General features: G+C 38.7%; 1 protein-coding gene and 1 long non-coding RNA gene across 5 annotated transcripts in view; both read right to left on the minus strand.

The window, feature by feature from the left end:
* SYT1 (synaptotagmin 1) overlaps positions 1-25205 on the minus strand; it is a 522467-nt gene that overhangs the window by 118055 nt on the left and 379207 nt on the right. For all 4 annotated transcript variants that reach the window (XM_027594829.2, XM_027594828.2, XM_027594825.2 and 1 more), the window contains 2 exons: positions 23343-23510; positions 19952-20119 (listed from right to left, as the gene is read on the minus strand). In XM_027594829.2, the coding sequence (XP_027450630.1) occupies positions 19952-20119; positions 23343-23510 (336 nt within the window). The remainder of the gene's footprint in view (positions 1-19951; positions 20120-23342; positions 23511-25205) is intronic.
* Positions 3706-12301, minus strand: LOC113922661. The gene is made up of 3 exons (XR_003520029.1): positions 12187-12301; positions 11718-11918; positions 3706-3844 (listed from the first exon to the last, which is right to left on the minus strand). It is a non-coding gene; the product is annotated as an uncharacterized LOC113922661 (long non-coding RNA).

Consider the following 25205-nt stretch of genomic DNA (forward strand, 5'->3'; position numbering starts at 1 on the left):
TGAGCTTCTGGTAGGACAGCCAGGAAGCCCAATCTCCTAAGCTATCAGAAATAGGTTAAAAAGTCTTTGAGAAATGAGTGAATAGTTTGGCTTTCCTCAGGTCCCTCACTCCCCCTGATACTTAAGCGGGATTCAGATGTTATAGCAGAACGTCCAAAGGCGGTTACTAGGTTGCCATTGGCAGGGTATGTGGTGGTGGTGGTGGGGAACCTGCCAACCACCAAAGAGCTTCCTGTGATGGCCAGGAGAAGGCAGGACAGATTTGATGGCTACTTATCATAGAACTTAGCGGGCATTTTTTTAAAAGATTTTTTAAAAGATTTTATTTATTTGACAGAGAGAGACACAGTGAGAGAGGGAACACAAGCAGGGGGAGTGGGGGAGGGAGAAGCAGGCTTCCCGCGGGGCAGGGAGCCCCATGTGGGGCTCAATCCCAGGACCCTGGGATCATGACCTGAGCCGAAGGCAGATGCTTAACGACTGAGCCACCCAGGCACCCCAGAACTTAGCTCGCATTTAAAATGCAAGTGTTTTAAAATCCACGCTTAAGGGAAGTCTTTTAGGTCAATATGATTCTGTGATGGTATCTCAAAGGCATTGAAAGCCTTTTAACAATATATTTGCTGCTGCTTTGACCCAAGGGGTAAGTCTTCATCTTGTTATTTTGCCCCATTCCTCTGTGGGGCAGGGCAAGATTCACCACAAAATCTTCTCTTTGCTGGTCAAGATTTTATTTCAGCCACACAGCTTATTTTAGCCCTTTCCAGATTTCTTACTTTGTGTGATATAGGACATAAGTGATGCTTCTGTGGAGCTTGAGCTCTGCAATCCTGCAGGGGTCCTCTAGGTCATATTTTAAATGTTGATCTCTTTTGACCTTCCTGTTTCCTAATTTCATAAGGGCAAATACCGAATGCTTTTTTGGAATAATTTGTGGGAAAATTTCTGGGGCAAACTAATTTGGGACAAGGGAAAGAAACTCATCAGCTGAACATAAGCTAAAATGGAAACCCATTCATGTGTCTATATTGCATGCAGCTGGTATCAAGGTATTCGGAGCAGAGAAGGGAGTGTAGGAGGGATTAGGTGAGTTGATCCCCATTTTCTTACAACTCATGGTAGAGCACTTAAAAACCTGTTCTGAAATCAGAACATACTAGATTGAATTTTGAAAGAGTGGTCACTTGTCATGTCAAGCATGTTGTGTGTGCGCATTTATATTTATATATGTATGTTAAAGATGGGAACAAAAATATCTTTGGCATCCTAAGACAATACTCTCAGAGACCCCCAAATTATCTCTGTTCATATGCAAATATTAAAAAGACCCACAACTAAGGCATATATATAAATTTTATATTTTGCTTTTTCTGCCTAACATACGAAAGCATTGTTTAATGTAATTATGTCTAATGGCTGTCTACTATTCCACTAAGTGGTAGTGTACGTAACTATTTTCTTACTGTTGAATGCTGAGTGCATTTTGCTATGTTGAAATAAGTTAGAGTAGGTTGGCATCCACAGATATGACTATCTACCTAGTTTAGATATGATGGCTGGAGGCTCAGCTTGTTAGTGCTTCTCTTTGCAAGAACTCTTTACAATGTGAAATCTCCCATCTCTGGACAGAATTTTCTTTTTGTTGCAAGAACCCTCATTAAACATAAAAAAGAAGAAAAAAACTTTTGCCTGGTACCTTTCTTTACAAGGTACCTGGTAGGAAAGTCAACATGACATGACTCCTGTTTTTATTGCATTTGTCTAACTTTCCACTGAGACTGTGCTGCCCATGGGCACTGGCCCAAGAAAGACAGCCAGGGGCTGATGTATGGAAACCCACTTTGCTAAATCAACTCCCCAAACCTATCACTGTGGTCCAGAGCTCTGGGAATCAGTTTCAGCTATTTTTCACTGTCAAAAATTGATTACTTTGAAAGAGACTGAAAACCTAAGTACCAAAACCACTGTTTGTCAAAGTAATCATAGAGAGTATGTCCCACTGGGATAAGGCTTATGAAAATGCAGGGAGAGATTAGAAGTTTTTTTTTTTTTTTTTTTTTTAAAGTCCATGTAAGCCTTAATTTAGATTGATGCCATAGTTCTGTTTCTCTCATGACTTTGCTTTTTAAACACCCTCTTTGGTGAATCACCAGACTGCTAGATCCCACGAGAGAGATCGCCCTGTCTATTCCCTTACTTTGGAGCAGGACTACAAACCCATGTCCCAGTTCTTATTTTTAAAAACCCTCCAGAGAGCTAGGCTCTTTTAGATAATCTGTTTCAACACTGAGCACTGTCGGGAGGGTCCTTTTTGGTTTCCATGTGCCATTTGAATGCCTTTCTTTGTATTTGGACTTCATTGGCTTCGGAAGGTCATTCTAAGCTGCCTCAAATGGATATTTGAAATGGACATGAATTACTCAGTTCCCTCACTCTCTGAGAAAGAGATTCTGGTTCTTTTATGAGAGCCCAAATCTGATCTGTGACTACCACAGAGGCCACAGCCCTGAGATGTGAGGGAGGGCAGAATTGGGTTCAGAAGCACAGGGCTGAGTCCAGTGGTCTCCAGCACGTATGGAGGTGTCCTGCAAATGTGAGGCAAGATTCATAATAGTCACTGTGACACTCAGAAGAACCGAGATCATATAAATCTTAAACTCCTCACTTCCTGAATGATCTATATTTTGGGGGACAAATGTGAATTAATGCATGTTGAAATATATGGGCCATGAAAGATCATCCAAACGGACTCAACCTTTTAAGTAAGAAAGTAATCTCAGAGGTTTTTAATTGGAAGGATGAGGCATAGAAGATGTCTGTAGCAGTTTCTATTTGGGGATAGATTAGTCCTTGACTGTCACAGTCTCAGAATGCGTTTGAATAACTTAGGTCTTAAACTCTTTGAGAGAGTGGAGCTTAACGTTTACACAATCTTCGTTGAGGTTTGCCAGAGCTAGCATTGAGGATATGAACCATTTCCATGCTCAGTTCTGAATCGAGTGCATACAATTTTATCCAGAGAGGTGGCAGCCTGAAGTCTTTTCTTGGAGAATGTTGGCAGGGCTGGACGGGGTGGTGCAGAAGAGATGGCCGGTCAGCACCTGGGCTGGAGACAGTGCTCCGCACTCTTCCCCCATCTGCTCCCAGCCTCTGCTTCCCACTTGGTGCCCTGGCACTCTAACTAATGGCTGGGCAAGTGGCTCTGTGCTCCACTCAGAGATCACTCCATGTCCCAAGCATTGTCTTCCTGTAGAAGTTACAATGATGAGCTGCTTTTTTGCTCCCAGTTACTTATGTTCTAGCCCAAGGCACTGAATTTATTAGGTGTGGAACATGAGGCTCTGAAAGGAGGTTTGATCCTTGAGATTGTGTACTGGGTTTTGCCATGAAATCATCCCCTGATGACTTACTTGTACGACACATCCTGGTGTAATTACTTCTCTCAGACTCAAGCCAAATGCCCCAAACAGCAGCTCTGACCTAAATCAGCCTTGTTAAATATTTAGCTACATCTCAGCTCTTTTCTATCTTCAGGATTAGTCCTGTTGTATTTGGAGTAACGGTGACTGAGATAAACAATTTCCTTTCATTTACCACACCGGGAGTGGAAGAACAGGAACTCAAACTTGCATGTAATTTAAAGAGGTACCATTCTGATACTGATTGCTTCTTCAGGAAAAACCTTAATCCATTTTTTTTTTAAAGATTTATTTTAGAGCGTGCATGAGTTGGGAGCAAGAGCGAACAGGTGGAGGGGTAGAGGGAGAAGGAGAATCTCCAGCAGACTCCACGCTGAGCATGGACCTCCATGTGGGACTCAATTGCACAACCTTGAGATCAGGACCTGAGCCAAAATCAAAAGTTGGATGTTTAGCTGACTGAGCCACCCAGCCAGCCCCTCAATCCAGAAAAGACCACCAGAGTCATGTGCTGCATGTCTGTGAGTTCATTATCAGCGTCCTTATATATTCCTCTAATCATTCCTAACTCCCAGTGCTAGGAATTTGATGTGAAGTCCTTGCTCTAAAAGAATTTAAAAGTAGAAGAAATAATAATTAATGTGGACTTTGGAGCAAGTCAAACCATTGATTTTAATGTGGTCACTCCTTCCTCATTATGTGATTTTTGGACCAGTGTCTTAGCCTTGGTGAGCCTCAGTTTCTTCATTTGCAAACTTAGCTAACTATCACACAGTTTGTGAGATTTCACTGAGCTAATGTACTTACTTATTTCACATTTAAATTGAATTTGTGAGTTATTTTTCCTCCCAAGGAAACTGGTGAGGAATTGGAATGCCAAAATTAGGGAATTTCTGAAGAGGGAGTGCAAGCTAGCAGGTGGAAGAAGCTGGGTTTGGGGGTGTGGGGGTGGTGAGAATCAAGGTCTCTGGAAATCACCTGATACAGATGGTGCTAGATCTGGTATGCTGCATTGGCAGCAACTGATACAGGGCTTTGAAAGTCGTGATTGAAAATGATACCAGCAACTGCTCATTTCATATAGGCTGGTTATCCCACTAAAATTCAGAACTGACATAAATAGTATTTAAAAATTTGGCTAAGTTGTTTGTGAAACTGGTTAAAGTAACTCCTGTAAAGATGGCATGGAAACCTCTAGGTGGAAATGCTACAACATCTTCTTCTTCAAAATAGGAAACATTTGGATTTGAAGAAAGAATAAATTGGGAACGGGACGGCATTCATTTAGTAATCATCTGGTTTTGTAAGATGTAGCTCATGCTTTTTCTGTCCTTTCTCTTTTTCTCATAAGAATTAGTTTTGACACACACAAAAATAGACTCCAAATGGTTGAAAGACCTAAACGTGAGACAGGAGTCCATCCAAATCCTAAAGGAGAACACAGGTAGCAACGTTTTCGACCTTAGCCGCAGCAACTTCTTCCTAGAAACATCGCCAAAGGCACGGGAAGCCAGGGCAAAAATGAACTATTGGGATTTCATCAAGATAAAAAGCTTCTGCACAGCAAAAGAAACAGTCCACAAAACCAAAAGACAACCGACAGAATGGGAGAAAATATTTGCAAATGACATATCAGATAAAGGGCTAGTATCCAAAATCTATAAAGAACTTATCAAACTCAACACCCAAAGAACAAATAATCCAATCAAGAAATGGGCAGAAGACATGAACAGATATTTCTCCAAAGAAGACATCCAAATGGCCAACAGGCACATGAAAAAGTGCTCAACATCGCTCGGCATCAGGGAAATCCAAATCAAAACCTCAATGAGATACCACCTCACACCTGTCAGAATGGCTAAAATTAACAAGTCAGGGAACGACAGATGTTGGCGGGGATGTGGAGAAAGGGGAACCCTCCTACACTGTTGGTGGGAATGCAAGCTGGTGCAACCACTCTGGAAAACAGTATGGAGGTTCCTCAAACAGTTGAAATTAGAGCTACCGTTCGATCCAGCAATTGCACTACTGGGTATTTACCACAAAGATACAAAAGTAGGGACCCGAAGGGGTACGTGTACCCCAATGTTTATAGCAGCAATGTCCACCATAGCCAAACTGTGGAAAGAGCCAAGATGCCCATCGACAGATGAATGGATAAAGAAGATGTGGTATATATACACAATGGAATATTATGCAGCCATCAAAAGGAATGAGATCTTGCCATTTGCAACGACGTGGATGGAACTGGAGGGTGTTATGCTGAGTGAAATAAGTCAATCAGAGAAAGACATGTATCACATGACCTCACTGATATGAGGAATTCTTAATCTCAGGAAAGAAACTTAGTGTTACTGGAGTGGTTGGGGGTGGGAGGGATGGGGTGGCTGGGTGATAGATATTGGGGAGGGTATGTGCTACGGTGAGCGCTGTGAATTGTGCAAGACTGTTGAATCACAGATCTGTACTTCTGAAACAAATAACGCAACATATTTTAAGAAAAAAGAAAAAGAAGAAGAAAACAGGAAAGGAAGAAAAGGGGAGTATGTCGGAGGGAGAGACGAACCATGAGAGATGATGGACTCTGAAAAACAAACTGAGGGTTCTAGAGGGGAGGGGGGTAGGGGGATGGGTTAGCCTGGTGACGGGTATTGAGGAGGGCACGTTCTGCATGGAGCACTGGGTGTTATGAACAAACAATGAATCATGGAACACTGCACCAAAAACTAATGATGTAATATATGGTGATTAACATAACAATAAAAAATAAAAAAAAAAGAATTAGTTTTGAAATGGAAATCTAGAAGGATAGTCAGCGCCATATTTCAAATTGTATTATTTTATAGGGGAATCATCCATGTTTGGCAGATAGCTCTTTAAAAACGATTTTAGCAATGACCAAAAATTGTATAATTCTGCAGAGCTCGATATGTGATTTTCCCCATAGGGTGTTAATAAGGAGCTTCTTCTAAAGATTACTTTGTGAATCACAGGGGCTTAGAGAACTCTAAACATACAAAGGTATCTTGTTTTGCGTGGAAAAAAAAAAGAAAATTCTTACATTCAAGTATATCTAATTAAACATTGTTTGGAGAACATTAAAATGTTTCCTTAATCTTTAGTGTTTTATGCATGATTGCAAGGTAGGCGGTCCTGCTCCCTGTGCATCCTCATTCCTGCCGTAAGGAAAGCAGCGAAAGAAAGGCATGGAAGCAATGATTTCCTGTTTCCAGGGACTTGCAGCGTGATGGAATGGAACACATCAGAGGATGGGATGGAGAGACTTGGGAGCAGAAACCTGGGGTTCTTCTGTGGGGTCTTCCCCAGATTTATCTCTGCCACAGAGACTGACCCAGAAAGTTTGGGAGATGCTCAGAGACTTGGGAATAAGGAGGGGGTCGAACCCAGGCAGGCAGCAGTAGCTTCCCTCACACAGCGGGGTAGTGGCCTGGGAGCTGGGAGAACAGAGTCAGGGAGACAAACTGTAGGGCGTGTGCAGTGTGTTCATGTGTTTGCAGATTAAAATATCCCTAGCACAGGGCTCGAGAACCTCATTCTCAGAGGCTGTCTAGCATAAAAGATGAGTTTTGGGAGTCAGACAAAAGTTTGAGTTTCAGCCATCCCCTTAGCTGTAGGACCAGGTGTGATTTCTAACTTTTCTGAGTTTTGGCTTCTTTGTCTCTGAATTTGGGATAATGATCATACCTACCCATAGTGTTGCTGTGAGGAATAAATGATCTACCATACTTAGCACAGTCCCTGGCTCATATAAACACTTGAGATGTGAATTTAAATACGGTAAGTTTCGCTCTACTTGATTTTTCCAGGTAACAGAGCTTTGCAAATGCAGTGTACCAAGTAGAAACATGAATGACTTTTCCCCGCCTAAAATTAGGCAAGCCTACTCTGACATGCAGGTTCCAGAACCCTCATGTAATTTTCGAACATGGCCTCAATATAAACAAAATATCAGTATGATAGTACTTGGAAAGTCAGTGACCTTAAACAGAGTGTGCGTCTCTCCTCAGAATCTAAGTTAAACATTGATGTTGATTTTATATTAGGCAAGTATTTCAAAGGCTGTCTGCATTCCCTCTTTATGACTTAAGCTGTTGAAAAATGTGTTCTAAAATCAAATCCTAAAACTCCAGACTCTTGACCTATTTTAAATTCTAATCTCACTTTATTTTTATTTTTTTGACACTGAGGTACAATTAAGAACAGACTATTCCTGATGTGCTGGTTCCAGAAAGACATTCCCCCCCCCCCCCCCCCGTTTCTCTCCTTAAACACTAGCAGAAAGCAAAACTTCAGGGGAGTGCCTTGTCAGAATAGATTTATTTATGTAGAAATAACGTCTTAAACTGAAGCGCAGTTGGTTAACTTTTGGTAAACACAACCTCTTGCAACATTCCAAAGTGTTTGAAACTTAGAGAATGCGAAGACTTGGCTAGAAGTATTTTCAAAAAAAAAAAAAATCTTCCTTTTTAATAGCATTGTCCATGGGGCCTTGTACTTCACTCCCAAATGCTCATCCCTACACTCTGGTGTTCCCTGACGTCCAGAAAATTGTCTTTGAATATAAACTATGTTCCACATAAAAAGAGATACTGATTTAGAAGTTATCGTCAGAAAGGATGTTGAAAGCAGGGGCTCTTTCTAGGATGAAAGGCTTCATTTCTAAGAACACCGCCCTCTAAGCATTTTAAAGGTATACATAGATGGTTTGCTCACGGCTGGATTTGCTGGGCTGGGTTCTCCTGGTGGCCCAGGCTCTCCTGTTTCCCAAGCTGGAAGTTTGCCCTATCCTGGAGCCCAGCAGAAAGACACGCCAGTGAGCACTCTGACATTCATCCCAGGCCATCTCAGGAGAAAATTGCACATTATTAGAGACTTGAGGGACATTAAAAGTGGAACAAAAAAGTAAGCTAAATGGTTTGTTTGTCCCCTGAGTTCCTCCTGTGAAGAGATAAAGAACAGGGAAGAGAGGAGATAAAGCTGTCAGACAGCAAGTGCCAGGATTGTTCTGTTTGAAGTAGACCGACAGAATTCTTCCATCAGCTTTTCCAAAAGCTTAGGTGCCATTCCACTCTGCCCGAAGGCACTTGAAATCCGGAATGGGGGGGGCAGGAGTGGCCCAGAGATACTGACACTGTCACCTGCCCAACAGTAAGAGGAAAACTCCTGAAACTGTTAAACAGTACTGCAAACAATGGACTTTTGCCCCCACAGAACAGTGATTCATTACTCAATGTATGTATTTATTTTAGGAATTTATTTGGCATTAGATTTTTTTTTTTTTTTTGAGAGTGAGTGTGCAAGTGACCACAAGGTGAGGGTGGGGGTGAGGGGGTTTGGGGCAGGGAGGGCCAGAGGGAGAGGGAACTAGAGAATCTTAAGTAAACTCCATGCCGAGCATGGAGCCTCAAGGGGGGTTTGATCTCACAACCCTGAGATCGTGACCTGAGCCGAAATCAAGTCAGATGCTTAACCGACTGAACTACCCAGGCTTCCTGACATTAGACTTTTTAAGGCCACATATTACAGGATTATACAGATATGCAAAGTCTAGAATCTTTACGCAAATCCATAGAGATAGGAAGTAGATTAACAGTGGCCTCGGGCCAAGGGATAGGAATGGGTGTGATTGCAAATGGGCACTTTTTGGGGTGATGGAAATATCCTAAAATTAGGTTGTTTTAATGGTTGCTAACTCTATATATTTACTACACACCATTGGGGGCAAAAAATTTTCAAATGTCAAAGTACATAATCTGTTTTACATTTTTCATATAAAAAAATGAGGCTCAGAAAGTTTATGGGATTTGGACACTGAGTTACATCCTCACTTGACCCATGCCATGCTTTTTCCTGAGAGCTCACTCCTATGATGTGCAAATTATGAAATACTTTTGTTCTAAGGAGCTCATACTCCACCTGCGTAGTCAACAAAACAGGTAAACAAGGTATCTTTCCATGTATGAGCATTATGTGGCTAAGCAATTACCCTTGGAGAACAGGGCTATGTGCCAACTGTGTGGTACAGCATAGATAATACACTGCCAGGATCAAAGATGAAAGTGAGCCGAGCATCATCAGGGCGGCCCCTTAAAATGAGAAGAAAATACTATTGAATCCCAGATAGTAAATATCACAGTGCATTCCTATATAGACTATTGCCTGGGGTTCTGGTCACTTTAGCTTAAAAAAGCAGGATACATACCCCCCACAGAAAGTTGGACAAGTACATTTACAACAGCTTTGTTCATCATGATTCAAAATTGGAAACAACCCCAAGGTCCATCAACACAAAAATGGATAAATGTGGTCTATTCATACAGTAGAACACTAAGTTATAAGGAGAGACTATATGAAAGATCTCAGAAGCATCTGGAGCAAAAGAAGATAGACCCAAAACAGCATGATTCCATTCATACGTAGTTCAAGAACAGGCAAACTAATCCATGGTGAGAAAAAGCAGAACAGATGACTTCTAGGGGCTGGGGATTGATGACAAAGAGGCATGTGGGACTTTTTTGGGGGTAAGAAACATTCTGCAGCTTCCCTGGAGTGGTGGTTGTATGGGCGGACAAAACTGTAAAGACACATTGAAATGTACATTTCATAGGAGTGCATTTTATTATGTATCAGTTTCTACCTCAAAAAAGGCATAATGTTGCTAGAAAAGGTCCAGAAAAGAGCAACTAAATGACTTGGGGAGTCTGAGAAGCTATGGTGTAAAGACGGACTGTAAAAGGATTAATCTTCATATTTCAAACCATGTTTATACCTCAGGAGAATTAAGGCTAACACTTCCTACCCCGAGGGGTACAGACCAGTAGAAAATGGCTTTGGAATCAGAAACACTGGTGTTTGAATCCTGAGTTCTCACTGGCTAGCCACGTGGCCTGGGCCTAGGCCTGCGTTCTTCCCAACCCATGGGGTCTTAGTGTTGACCTTATCTCAAGGGCCATGTGGTGAGGAGCATGATCTTGGAGACAAATGCTATGGTTCAAAAGGACACTAGAATATTTTGAGGAAACCTCTCTAAACTTTTCAAACAATATCAGGAAAGAACTCCCAGCATCCCTGAGTGTGGTTTCACATGGGGGCTCTGGATCAACATCAAACGTCCTGCTTCCATATTTAGGGTTTCAGCGCTTGAAACACTTGAAAAAAATGCTTTCCTGAGATAAAATTCACCTAACATAAAATTCACCCTCTTAAAGTGTCCAATTCAGTGGATTTTGGTATCTGCAGAATTGTGTAACCATCACCACTCCCTAATTTTAGAATATTCTTCGTTACCCCACAAAGAAACCCATACCCCTTAGCGGTCTTTCTTCATTCCTCCCCTCCCACCTACAACTCCCAGCCTTCGGCAGCCATCAATCTGCTTTCTGTGTGTGGATTTGCCTATTCTGGTTCATCCATGTTGTAGCATGTATCAGTACTGCATTCTTGGGTGGCTGAATAATACTCTTGTTGTTGAATTATTTACCAGCTGATGGAAATTTGAGTTCTTTCTGCATTTTGGCAGTTAAAAAAATACTGCTATGAACATTCTCCTACAGTTTTTTTTTTTTTTTTTTTGGTGTGGACATGTGCCTCCCTTTTTCTTGGGTATATGCTTAAGAGTTGAATTGCCTTACCCTGCGTTGTCATTTAGGACCTCTTTTCATGCCCCACAGTCTCTCGGTCGGGGGGGGGTCCTAAGCTCAGACACCTCCTTTTAATCAAAACCGTGCATGACAATGCCCTCTGAACCCTGAGTCTGTCCAAGTCTCTTCACAAAATGAAAGCTACAGGTCTAGTGGTCAGAGTGATTGTTTTTCCCCTGGCAAGGAAAGAAGGGCACTCATCTGTGTTCCCAGCAATGAGAATAACATTTACTCAGTTTATTAGGTGCCAAGAATTGTTCTAAGTGCTTCATGTGAATGATCTCATTTAGAGTGTATCTTTGCTTATGTAGGTGGGTAATAACCCATTTTACAGAAGGGTTAAGTAACAAGCCCAGTAGCAAGTGGAATCATGGTTGGGTCCATGTAGGTTGAGTCCGGGGCCAGAGCTTTAATCTCCCCTACAGTGCTGTGTCACCATAAAAGTATAACTGACTAATAAGCTCAATGGGTCTGTCTTTGTCTCTTCGTCACTGTTGTATTCCTGAAAACTAGAATGGTCTCTGTCTCAGAAAAGGGACTTAATACATACATGTTGAATAAATAAAAGAATAAAAGAATAAATGTAACTCACAATAATTTAAAGACTCTTGTTCATAAAATTCATAAAAAAACTTACAGCCTTGTTTAAAACAAGTAAGTGTGGGTGTGGGTGCTCCTCCTCTTTGATCTTTTAGTTATTTAAGCTGGTGTTTTTCAGCGAGTTCTCATTCTCCTTTTTTCTGTAGTATACGTAGTACAACTCAATTGCTGACATTTCATCTCCTCACAGAGTAACAGATTGTAATGGATTACAGATTTCACAATACAAACATTTGGCCTGCTCAGAGTGAGGTAGGAGTAAGACAGAAGGTAAAAACATTTAATTTGAAGAATTCACAAACAAGATAATAAAAAAAAATATGTTCCAAAACATATGATGAACTCCCCAGAAAGGATTACATTGTAAGAGATCCAAATGTGGGGAAGATGGAGGACACAACAGGGTTAGACATTCTCCTCTCCTCCATCGATCACACGTTGCTTCCCACTCAAAAACCTCTTCGCTATTTCAATAATAAACCTGATGTAGGCAAGACTGCTCTTACCTATGTCATTTTTCTTGTTCTTTTGTTTTCTGTTTGTAACCATTTCAACTCCCACTCTTCATTTGCTGCTCTACAAATCTATATTCAAAAACCCATTCTTCTAAACCACTCTGCTCTGCTTTATACAAAATTCAATTGAAAACCCTTATATTCTTTGAGTTAAAAGAAAAACTAACCCCTACATCAGTCTCTATAACAACAGTTAGATTCCTTAGAATTATATGTGTCAGAACTTGTATCTCCTAATAATTTTTCCCATTGTGACCCATGTGAGAGACCACACGATGATGCTACTGCTCAACACACTTTGGTTGGAGTCAGAAGACAAATCTTACAAGAACATTCATCCTCTTATTTTACTGCAGTAACTAAAACTATTTTTCTCCATTTGATCATCAACTCCTACTTGACCCTAAATAGTTTGTGGCCATTTCAATAAAATGTACCTTGGGAAGGCAAAAAGAAGCCAAATTTGAGGAGAAAAGATTGTACTGTACACTGAGAAAGACTTCTGGAGAGAGAAAATAGAATTTAAAAGATTTTGGGGTATCATATAAACAGTGTCTTGGGATAACTGGGCATCTTTCAAAGATCACTTCCCTGAAGGTGGTATAACTCAGGATGTATGTTTGATAAAATTCTCATTTCATTCTAATTTGTTCAATTCACTTGGAAATATTAAGCACTGTGGGTGTTCCAGGCACAGTGATAGGCTCTCGAGATAAGGTGAATGAGACAGCATCCTTGTACTCACTGAGCTTCAGTCAACCGAGTGGCTATATGGCAGAGGAGAGAGAAAAATGGGCTTGTGATTCAGGTAGACCTGAGTCTAAATTTGTGCTCTGTTGCTTGTTTTCTGGGTGGCACTGGGCAAATTATGTTTTCTAATATGTGGAATAGAGATAAGAAGAGTTACCCCACAGGACTGCCTCGAGAAGTACATGAAATAATGTGAGAGAAGCAGTTAGTAGAGTGTTTGGCGTAGATGTGGGTTTGGTCTTTCTCGTCCAACTCTTGTCCTTGGGAAGAACAAGGTTCACTTGGTGACCTGAGTCTAGATTCATCCATCTGATATTTAAGGGACAAACTGTCCCCCCACAACTTCATTCTGTCTCCTTTATCCCAATCGCAGGGTATCTGTTCAAGCTTTCACTCCACTCTGGGCTAGGCCTGTTATTGGCAGTCTCAGCTCTGTAAACTTGCTTGTGCTGATTTTTTTTTTCCCTTCTGGGAGGCATTCTCCATTTCTTTCTACCTATTCAAATTCTCTGTCTTAAAGACTGGTTCACTTTTTTCAAGTCTTCAGTGGAGCCTCCCTGTCCATACCTTTTCTTCTTAAAACATACAGTACATTTGAATTTATACTTCTTACTCTGCTCTTCTGGAAGCTTTGGTTATTTTGCATTATAAAGTTTTGTTACCATTATTGCTACTTCCCATATGTGAGTCTTAATTTTCTGTTTTGTATACTTCATATACTTTACAATATACTTTTATATACTAAATTCACAGATATTTAATATATTTTAAATGAATGGATGGGAATTTATATTCTACTTTTTTTTTTTAAATGAAAGAGAAATCCTTCTGCCTTCATTAAGTTCATCAGTACTCATGAGTGAATAATAACACATTTGTGCCTTTGCATTTGAAGGCTTTGTATCTTGGGCAGGAATTCATGCTGAGTATTTATGAAGTATTAAGAAGAAACAAAATGCCAGAGTTGTTTTTTTTTCTTTTTGCTATGTTACATGCATTTGCAATGTATTATAATATTTGAGAGGGAAAATATATATGTAGACTTTAACCAGTTGCAAGTTGTCAAAGCAAACTGACCAAATGTGAAGACGCTGAAAAAATAAGTCAAAGCTGAGAAAAACTAGTTCCCATCAGTTGGTTTTTTGTTGGTGCATTTAAATTGAGTTTACAGCTATATTTTGGGGGCTGAAAAGACTGAAAAAGATCGTCTAATGAAGACGGTGTGGTTAAGTAGAAACCAGCGTGGGCTTTAGACCTGTGTTTGAATTTTGGCTCTGGCATGGATTGTCTGAACTTGGACACTTGTCTCAGACTTTCCTGGGCTTCAGGTCTTATCCCTTCATTTTGTAAAACAGATATAATCCAATTTAAAAGAATGTTGTGAGAATTATTTTTGTTGGCCCACAGTAGACTCTCAGGGAAGGGTAGCTGTTATTATTTGTGTTTATAGCTTAGGTAGAGAAGTTAAAGTAAGTTTTTTTTTTTTTAAAGTAAGTTTTAATGAATTTATAAAACAAGAACAGAATTACTGTTGTTAATATGGACTTCATTTGTTTTTTTTAAAGGTTTTTAAAGATTTATTTCTTTATTTGAGAGAGAGAGAGAGAGAGAGAGAGAGCGCGCGTTCTAGCGAGCACACAAGCAGGGGGAGTGGCAGGCAGAGGCAGAGGGAGAAGCAGGGTCCCCGCATAGCAGGGGGAGCCCGATGTGGGACTCGATCCCGGGACTCCAGGATCATGACCTGAGCCGAAGGCAGTCGCTTAACCAACTGAGCCACCCAGGCGCGCCGATATGGACTTTAAAAAGGGAATTTTGAAATATCTCACAGTATAATAAACATCTTCCCCCATTCCTTCAAGCAAAAATATTTTTTGCACACCTACTGTGTGCTTGCCTCTGTGATCAAACGTGGTTTCATGGTGGGGACCAATAGGTACGGCCGCCACTGGGATGGAGCTTATAGTCTTGCGGGAAAAGACAGGCAAGGAACAAGGAAACAAATACAAATAAATATAACTTTCTGTAAAGTTATGGATCAAAATAAGTGTCTTTGTTGGATTTCTCTAATGTGATAGATTGTGAATGACAAGGAAGGTTCTTTTTGGCATCCATGTTTAAAATTCCACCAGTTAACCTCTTGTGAGGATTTCCATTCAGGGCATTGATTTGTTGTGCAGAGATTCTCAGAGGGTATGACTTATCGTCTGACTGCTAAGTATACTTAGAAATAACATCGGTTCTTTTATGATCTTTGGAAATAAAAGATGTCACAAGGAATAACGACTTTAACCCATTCCAAAGAAATATCAAGTAATTGACCATTGGAGGCTGAACAACTTTTGCCATTTGACTGAATATGTATTGTCCAAATGATTTTCTGTGAAGTAAATGTTTTTCTAATTAGGCTTAAAAATGTGAAATTTTGTTGCAAAATTGATTTTCTATTAAGACACTAAAGTAGTTTCTCTTCCCTTCTGCTTGGGTACTAATTAAATTATGTCCCAACTAGCTTTAATTCAGCAATCAATTTTTTTTTCCATTTGCACTGGATTACAGAATCTCATTTAAAAATTACTCTTTAACGAATTCTACACAAACCAGAGGTGATAGACTTATTCTCTAATGGAGGAAAAAAAAAAACAAAACCCAGCACTGGTAAAGTCATAGACAGATATGATCAAAAATAAAATAAAGGCTCAGTTGTTTTCTGGTAGTATCTATTTCTTATGCTGTCTTTAGAGATAAGTAGTAGTAGAGGTTAAAAATACATAAATTAGGGACAAAATGCTAAAAATACATAAAAAAATTAGGGATAAAATGCTAAAAAAAATAAAAGGAGGATCTCAGTGCTTTAAAAATATATCTGATGCTGGGGTGCAGAACTGAGACAATTTCTAAAATCATAAATAAAATTTAAAAAGAAAAATGGAATTATAGCCATTGATTGTAACATTTGAAGTAAGTAAGTAGATGTATCGCTTTAATGGACTATTGTAAAAGTAGGAAGGCTGGGTTCAGGTTTGACCTGTGGGCGGCATCAATATTTTTTGAATGATTAAAAAGAAAATCTCAAAAACATAGCCTGGGGTTATACACAGTAGAAATCTTTTGCAAATGGGTGATTAAAAACCTTTTGCAAAAGGATGATTTTTGAGGCCCCATACTAAAAAAGGGAAAATAAGGAAAAGCTTTATGTTACTGTCTCTCCACTCAGAGGATATACATTTCTGTTTTAAAGAAACAAAAGAAAGAAAAAGGTCTAGTGGTCTGTAAAGTCAAATTCCATCTTCATCTGTTGGGAGGTGGAAGGAGAGAGAACTTGAGTGAACTTAAACCAGTAAGATGGCTTTGATTGTGTCATAGAAATTTATCAAGTCAGAATAGAAACCTGGTCAGAGATGCTTTTCCTAGGGGCTGGAATCTAACAGTGGGAGCCGTGTGCTTGTTAGGGCTCTTCCTGGCATAGTTTCTCTCTTTCAAACACCTTTACATTTTCAACATGTGCTTGGTAACTTCCAGATAAGGCTACTTCCATTTTTTTTCTCCCTAAATTGCTTGCACATTTCGTTGATCACTAAAATAACAAAATTTTAACTTACATAATTGCTTCATTATTTTATGACTTTTATAATTTTTTACTTTCTGGCAACAAAGCCAAAATAACAGGGTTGGATCTCAGTGGGTTGGATTTAACCTACTGTGATGAATGGTTCAGTTTCTAGATTCCAAAGCTGTTTCTTGAATTCCTCCCCCCCGCCACGTTCATAGATATATTTCACTCATTCTATTTCTTTTTTTAAAGATTTTATTTATTTGAAAGAGAGAGAATGAGAGAGAGAGAGAGAGAGAGCACATGAGGGGGGGGGGGTCAGAGGGAGAAGCAGACTTCCCGCTGAGCAGGGAGCCCGATGCGGAACTCGATCCCGGGACTCCAGGATCATGACCTGAGCTGAAGGCAATCGTTTAACCAACTGAGCCACTCAGGCGCCCCTCACTCATTATATTTAAAACAACACTTAATACTGTTAGATAAAAGGAAAATGAAAATCATGAACAGAATGTTGATGTAAAATGGAAAAAACAATATCTTTAAAATTGTGAGAACCAAAGTCAATTTGAGACTACAATTTATTCACACAGCTATAATTTTCTGTGGTTAATGGACGGTAGCATGAAAATAAATAGAGCATATATCAGTGAGAATAAGTACTTATTTAGGTACAAGAACGTGATTGGAATCTTACTTCATTTATTATGAGGAACTTTATACCGGGTTCTAGTCATGTGGAGATAGTTCATAAACTAGACATCTGTTTTATGAGGCTTCCTATATCATGATAAAAGGAAATAGTCCCTCAACTTCAAACCAAAAATTACTATTCCTAAATTGATATCAAAGAGGAAAGGCTCAAGAGTTTAAAAATGTAGTTGTAGAATTATTTACCATTAAAAACTTGCAGAGACATTCAGTAAATACAATGGTGATGAGAAAAAGAGAAGTAGATTTGGATAGAGGGAAAAGGCCACAATGAATAGGGAGGTAAAAACAAAGTGAAAGAACACAAAAAAGATTGGCCAAGAAGAAAGAATGGGAGATCTCTTGCTTATCGGACACTTACATATACCAGGCTCTATACTAGGCATTTTATACTCTATCCTACTTAATCTGTAAGACAAGGGGTAGATAATGGTAAACCACTTTCTGGATCAACAGACTGAATTTTAGAGAGCTTAAGTGACATGTCCAAGTTCTCTGAGCTGGTAAATGGACTCATCAGAATTGAAACCCAGGAGTGTTTGACTTTCCAGACAGGACTATTTCCAGAAACCAGGGTCACTGACAGTAAGCAAAGCAAAGATTGGCATGAGGACGAAAAGGAGACCACACCATATACCATGAAAGCAGGAGCAGTGTCTACCTGTTTCACTTTGTTTAGTACCTACACAGTTCCAGAAATGTAGCAATATATAGTAAATATCCACATATTTTTTTCTTAGGGAGAGAATACATGGAAGAAGAAAGAAACAGAAGAGAGAGAAAGAGGGCAAGTCAGAGAGTGAGAAGCAAAATTTGATTCTTTTTGGGCAGTCTATCTACTCTTTTAGATTCTAGAGTCAAGCCTGTCAGCTTACTGTCAAGTCTCAAACTCTGCCCATATTCAAAGAATTTCTGAAAGAGGAAAACTGCTTGATGGCTTTTATATTTTCTTTCTTTTTCTTTCTTTCTTTCTTTCTTTCTTTCTTTCTTTCTTTCTTTCTTTCTTTCTTTCTTTCTTTCTTTCTCTCTCTCTCTCTCTCTCTCTCTCTCTCTCTTTCTTTCTATTTTTTTTCTAAACATTTTCTGAACTCAGGCAAAAATATTTGCCAACTTTTCAGAAACTCAAGTAAGTGTGATCTTGGAATACCATACCGCTTGGTAGTTATCAGGTGAAGGTGGGGAGTATGAACTCTGGACAGGTAGGCATTGTGAAGCATGAGTGGGTCATATTTTGATACTCAACCAACAAGTTAACCATTAACCAGTTAACTAATAAAAACCTTGCCATTAATGAATATTTGTTACAGTCCCACTTTGTACCCCAACTGCAAGGAACATACAAAGTAAAATATTTCAGTCAAATAAAAAAATTCAATGAAATAGCTCATTACTTTCTTCAATAATTAGAAACGTTATGATCAAGTGATTCTTTTCAAACAGATCTTGGATTTAATATTGATACTAGTTCACTCAAAGAGAAGAACTATTATAAAAATAACAAAATTTACAAACTCAATATTACCCTTGGGTGGGTTTTGAATAATACCCACAGTGGGGCTGAATTGATTTCAATATTCACGAATCTAATTTTGACTAACATATTTGGTTAAGTTATATATCTTTCTTTCCAAAAGGAAAGCAGAGCTCAACTCAAATACCTTTTATTCCTTTTTTACAACTACATAATAATTTTGGAGGACTAGAAAGATTCGATTTCAGTACAGCAATCAACAAACCTGTTCTAAAACCTCACTTAGTTACATTGGTCACAGAAAATCTTAGGTTGAGAGGACTCCCAAGTGATGGGCTTGGTTGAATTTCTCTGAGGGCTTGGGCCTCTCTTTGATCTCCCTGGTGGCCCCGATGTGATCACACTTGACACAGGTCTATGGATCCTCACTGAAGGAGGCTGTTGACAATCTTTTGGGCTTATAATCGCCCAAGGGATTGTCAGGACCCCAAAAATGGCTGGAAAAAAGAATTGCTTTAGGAATTCAGGGAAGCTAGAGTTGTTTGCCTTTCTGATATTGGCCTATTGAGACATTTGCACAAAAAAACGCTAGGCAGGCCTAGCATAATCAAATAGAATTGATTATTATCTAGTTTAAATGCACTAAAGATACTGAACTTCCCTTTTTAAATCACAGGAGAATCCGGGGCTGAACTATAAAAACTGGGAAAAAAACAATGTGAAGAGTACTATAAAAACGTGAGTCATTTAAAAAATGGATTTAATATCAGCCTTTGTGAATTATATTTGATGTTCCACCCATCATGCTCTGATATCTGTAGGGGAAACAATGAACGGTCTGTGATATGCAGACATAATCAAGGGAAAAGTCCTATTTTATTTGTTTAATAGCTACATAACCTATGTAGGAAACACAAAATGATTGTGGAAAGATAAAAAGAATAAGATGATTTTTCACTTTAAAGAAGTAGATGTGTGCGTGTCTGGCATTTTGTAAGCTTTTTAGAAGCAGAGAGTGGGCGTGTGTGTTTGTGTCCCGGGAATTATCTATAGACACGGTAGGCACAGATCTTTTTCTTTTCTTTCAAATAAGACCCAGAAGACCTGTATCCTTTTTAATGAGGTGATGCAATCAATCCCTTAACCTTATTTTCCCAGCTGTCAGCAGCTGGAGGCCCACATCATCCTGTGTAGAGAGCGTCTCTCAATAGGTTCTTATGTGAGGAGCAACTGGTGAGTACAGCTTGTCATATTAGAAATGCTAATGTTTGCCTTACCTCTTCCTTCTCAGCACTTTGCAGATCACGCCACTCCTCAGTTACATGACCAAAATCCACTGTGTTCATGGGGACTTTAAATTCCCCAATGATGTCATGCTTAGAGAAACGATCAAAATCATACACGGCCATCACCAGGGTCTTGCCACCCAATTCTGAGTAGGGCACCTAAATAAAGAGATGAAGATAAAAATCGGGTCACAAAAATGCTTAAAATGGATGACTTGGTTATAGTGTTTAATTTTAATACTTAGTTGCAGAAGCAAAATGAGGATAATCGTGCTTTTTTAAAAAAAATGGAATCATTTGAATAACTGCTTGAGGCTCAATTTGGGAGAAAATAGAGACTTAACCGTAGTCATCTTATCACCTTATCCTAAAGTTCTAGAAGCTATTAGTATTATTGATAATGAGGCTTACTATTAGTCATCCTATAAACACTTCAAGATTTAGCAGTGTCGGCACACAGTAGGCACTTAAATATTTATCATTAGAATGATTAGAATGATCAGGTGGGAATTTGACAGAAGAATAAATCAAGCAAATTGCACTTGACTGTGCAAGTTTTACTTGTAGAATATTTTGTTATTGTTATCAGTTATATTTTCAGGGTATAGCTTATTTGGGGTAGAAAACTTGTTTCAAAAGTTCTATTAACTCTTTCAAGCAATTTGGATGGCACAGTTGAATGGAGCAGTGATTTATAAAAAGATATGCTAGGAGTCAGAAAGGATTGAAATGAAATTCACAAGTTGCTTCACCTACTCCCTAAAATAATTTACTGATTGACAGGAACTGACTAGAAAATTGATGTTTTGAATATCAGAGATGCATTATAATATAGATCTTGAAGTTCCTTCTTAGGTATGACACTTTTTAGGATGAGTCGTGGCAAAAGGCCCAGAACAGATGAATTCTCCAGCTGTTCAGATAGATCTGGGACAGATGCTATGGGTTGGGATTTTTATTAGTGACATTTTTAATATTCAGGGAAAGTAGTACGATCTAAGTAAGCTATGCTTCAGTAATTGGGTAGAAATGCCTAATTAAGAAATTGTTTAGACTTGTATTGAAGTTTTGATCAGTGTTTATTTATCGGTACAAATGGTTGTCTTTGCTCCCTCAAACATTTCTCAGTGAACTCTGTATATTGAGGGGGAAGGAAACATATTTGACCATAACTGTATAAGAAATTCTAGTTTTTCAAAAGTTTTTTTTGTCACTTACTTGTGATATATTGGGAATCTAATTAAAATACTTAGATTAAAAAGGAGGAACAATACCTTTTCCATTTTAGAAGAAAAAAAATAAACCCTTCCCAAAACTGAATTTCAAATGAAGAGATGAGTTTTAGAGTAGGGATAAACTCTTTAGAAATTTCATCTTATTTCTGAAAATTACTCTGGATTTTTTTTTTTTGGTGATTCTATTGAAATGCCATTAGTCAGAAAACCTGGGCTTGGAGTTAGGCAGGCCCAGGCCTGGGTTTTCCCACTTTCCGGCTGAAGGGCCTGGGGCAAGTGAACCAACTACACACTTTTCATCTACCAAATAGTGATAATAGTAGGGCCCACTTCACAAGGCTGTTTGAGGCTGAATGGATCCATGTGAGGCATTTAGCACAGTGTTGACACAGTAGGCACTTCTATATTATTTGAATGATTAGTAGCTCCTTCAGGTGGGAGTTTGTTTTGAGGAAAAGAAGCAACCCTTAGGTTGGGGATGTCAAGTTCATATCAAGTGGATTTGAACTCCGTTTTAAAGCTTATGCTCTTTAAACTGTTGTGCTTCTGTTCTATCATCTCTCCTAGTGGCATTTCAAGATGCGTAGTCTACACTGTCTACTGGTGAAATTAACCAATTCTCTGGAAACAGCGGCATGGTTCGCGGCATGGTTCTTAAGTGTATCAAAATATATTACACTTTGGGTTGATTTATGGTTTGATCAACATTCTTGAGATAAAATGGAACCTGATAAAATTTTATAGGCAATTTAAAAATTTCAATAATTAAACTTCATGAGGCCACAGAGATTCTTCATCAGATTTTAGGAATATATTATTTTTAAAATTAACATATGAATAACTCAAAACAGAAAGCCCCCTTTAGTAATTCAACAAATTTAAGAATCTGCTTACTAAATCATGGTTAGAAACCGCTGACCTAAATTGAGTTTAAAACATAGTCAGATAGTATGACTGTGATTACCATTTACAGTATTTTATTAGTTTTTTCATTTCATTTTGTGGTGTATTGGCCGTAGTGATTAGTTCTTCATAAGCGGAGTAGTTTCAGAATGTTTTTATTGCTACTCTAAATGAACTCTCTGGGCATAGAAAAGTGTAGTTTTTTAGAAAAGATTACTGACAAGACATTGGGGATTTTTTTTTGTCTTAAAACCTCAAATTTCAGAGTGAAGAGAAAGACACTGCTCTTTTATGAAATTGGAAACAGGGCTTGAGAAAATGACTCATGCCCTTGGTTTCATCCGTTTATTTCATACCCAGTATTTGCCAACATGAGGCACATGCTTTCGCAAAGGCTGGCTGATAGATGAGGGATTCTGAATCTGCCTGCTTGCATATTCACAGAACTTTCATTTTTCAGAAATGTATTATTTTAAGTAAATTTTTTTTTCACATATTAAAGATAGCTACCAAAGCACTGTTTTTATGCATGACTTCAAGACAAGAGCTACAGAACTTGTGTATGCAGAGACGCCCGAGGCCCGCAGATCACCTTTTCCTGTCCAGTTATTATCCTATGGCCAGAATCTCTCTTGGTGATTGTCAACTGAGGTGTTTCAACAAGATGAAGAAGACTAGGGAACAGATGGCAGTTGAAGGAAAATGCTAGAAATGTGCAAAAACAAGGGGTTCTTATCCTTTTTTATTGATAGGTTAAGAATGGTTTCTGTGTGCTTGGATTGCCCCTGTATACACAGAATTTTGCAATGAGAATAAAACCAATTTGTACCATTTAAACAGTGGAACACAGCTTACTCGGTTCTGAGATTGTGATTTATTTTCAGGAACTTCGAGACTTAGAAAAAATAATTTCATTCTTCCTTGGGCTTTATTTTAGAGAGGGGGACATGTTCAAGTCTATTGGCTCACCGATAGCTGACCTTCCTTTTTAGATGTGAAATGACAGACCCGTCATCTTCCAGGCTATATTCTATTCTGAAATGGCTGAGCCGAATCTCACTTTGACCACATCGAAATGCAGTAGACTCCTCACTGGACTGAAGTTAAGAATTTTAAATATTCTGAATAAACTCATCTGTGAGCCTCTGAACAAGGGGCATATGCACGTCTATGTATGTGTCAGGATGAGATCGGTCTTGAAAACCACAGAGGAAAAGTTATTAGTAAGTACAAAAAAAAAATACCTTGAAAGTAAATTGCTCATTGAAGACAGGATTAAGGGTCTTTCGGTGGACTTTTGTCTCAAATTTCTTCTTTTTATCGGGCAGCAGAAACACTTTCACATAGGGATCCGATGTGCCCCCCATGTCTAAGGCGGGCAGCTCAGCAGCCTGGATAATCCCTACCAGCAGCTGAAATGAGAGACAGAATACAGCAAACACAAGCATTGGTGGACATTTTGGAAAAGATTGACTTGTTCGCGATGTTGCATATTGTGATCTCTCTCTCTCTCTCTTCCTCTTTGCTTTTAATAAACTATTTCTCTTATCAATCTAAACACAGAAGGCAAATGAAGCAAGCCATATAGACTTCAGAAACCTAATTATGACAGATGCAGGCTCTAGGAAGCCTGGTTTTCAGCACAAAAGAGGCTTTTAAAAGGTTGCTGATTACAGTTAAATATGGAAGTCATATTTGCAAAAGGGTTGCAATCAAATAACTTTCCAGTTGCTAAAAGCCCTTGTGCATTATTTTTCTTTCCAGGGCGTGATTTGTAAGTGGAAATAAATTGTTAAACAATAACAAGTCTGATTATAAGGTAGGACATTTTTATTCTGAACTCATAGCTTCAGACCAGCAAAATAGAAATTTCTTAGAAATTGGGTAATATTTTGTGATAAAAATAAGATAAGCAAGTTTCTATCATATTTGACCTTTATTTGTATGCTGCCTACTTTTTATTTTAACTTACAGTAAAGTTATTATTTATTCTGAAATTAAATCTAGGACATGGAGTCAAAGAAGTATAATTTCGGTTTCACATAAATGCATGTAAAATTACAGATATGGTTTTTAATGCTAAGTGACTAAGTTTCTGATTTTTCTTTCCCAAAAGCAGAGATTTCTCCATGTCTGTTTTCTCAGTGATACATTCCTGTCTTACTTATGAATGTGAGTGTAGGCTGGCATTGTTATTTTTGGGAAGAAAATAAAAGGTGTGCTTTCCAGATGCTCTGTCATCAGACATTTTGTATCAACAGACTGGCTTAGATTCACATGGGAAACAAAAGTAGACTCTTATTCAAGGTTATTCAAGCCACACTTGTCAGTAAATGTGGTTACATTATAGCTTTTCACATCAGGCCTAAAAATTTGAGCCTGTGCCTTTTTAGCCAAATAGAGTGGAAATGCAATTCACTTTCTTTAAAAAAAAAAGTCACATTCATTTTTTTTGTAAAACTGACCCACCATGTTTTTAAGAGCGCTTTGGCTAGTTGGCTCAATTTTTAACCAGGACCAATACTCTGAATGACTGTTGTTTCCATTTTAATGCTCAATATGTTAGTGACATCATCATAACAACAGTAGGAATAAAAGTGCTGGATTGTAGGTATATAAAATACAGATGGTCAAAGAATAGCTAAAATAGACATCAGATTATAAAGACACGATTAGTAAAGCAAACAGTATGTCTCTTGGTTTGCCACTGGTATTTGGAATTCGCCTTTAGATAGCAATGTGAATAAACAAGATTCTATTTTCTCCTCACTTTTTGAAATGAGTGTTCTTTTGGGCAGGGAATGCACTAGTGCTATAACCTAAACTCCTTAAACCTAGGTAACTTATATTTTAAAGATTTTTGGATATTTTGTTGATAAGGCATGGAATTACTTCTAACCCCCCCTTCTCCCCTTCTGCTTGAGAGATAAGTATCACATTTCCCTTTGCCATGAAAGCTTCTCATTTAGAGCACTTTAGGGTTGACTTCTAGTTTTGGTAAGCAAACATGTATATTTGATTACAGCTTAATATATAAAATTCCTCAGGGGACGCCTGGGTGGCTCAGTTGGTTAAGCGACTGCCTTCGGCTCAGGTCATCATCCTGG

The sequence above is a fragment of the Zalophus californianus genome, chromosome 9 (genome assembly GCF_009762305.2).
Source record: "Zalophus californianus isolate mZalCal1 chromosome 9, mZalCal1.pri.v2, whole genome shotgun sequence".
In the NCBI taxonomy this organism is placed as follows: domain Eukaryota; kingdom Metazoa; phylum Chordata; class Mammalia; order Carnivora; family Otariidae; genus Zalophus; species Zalophus californianus.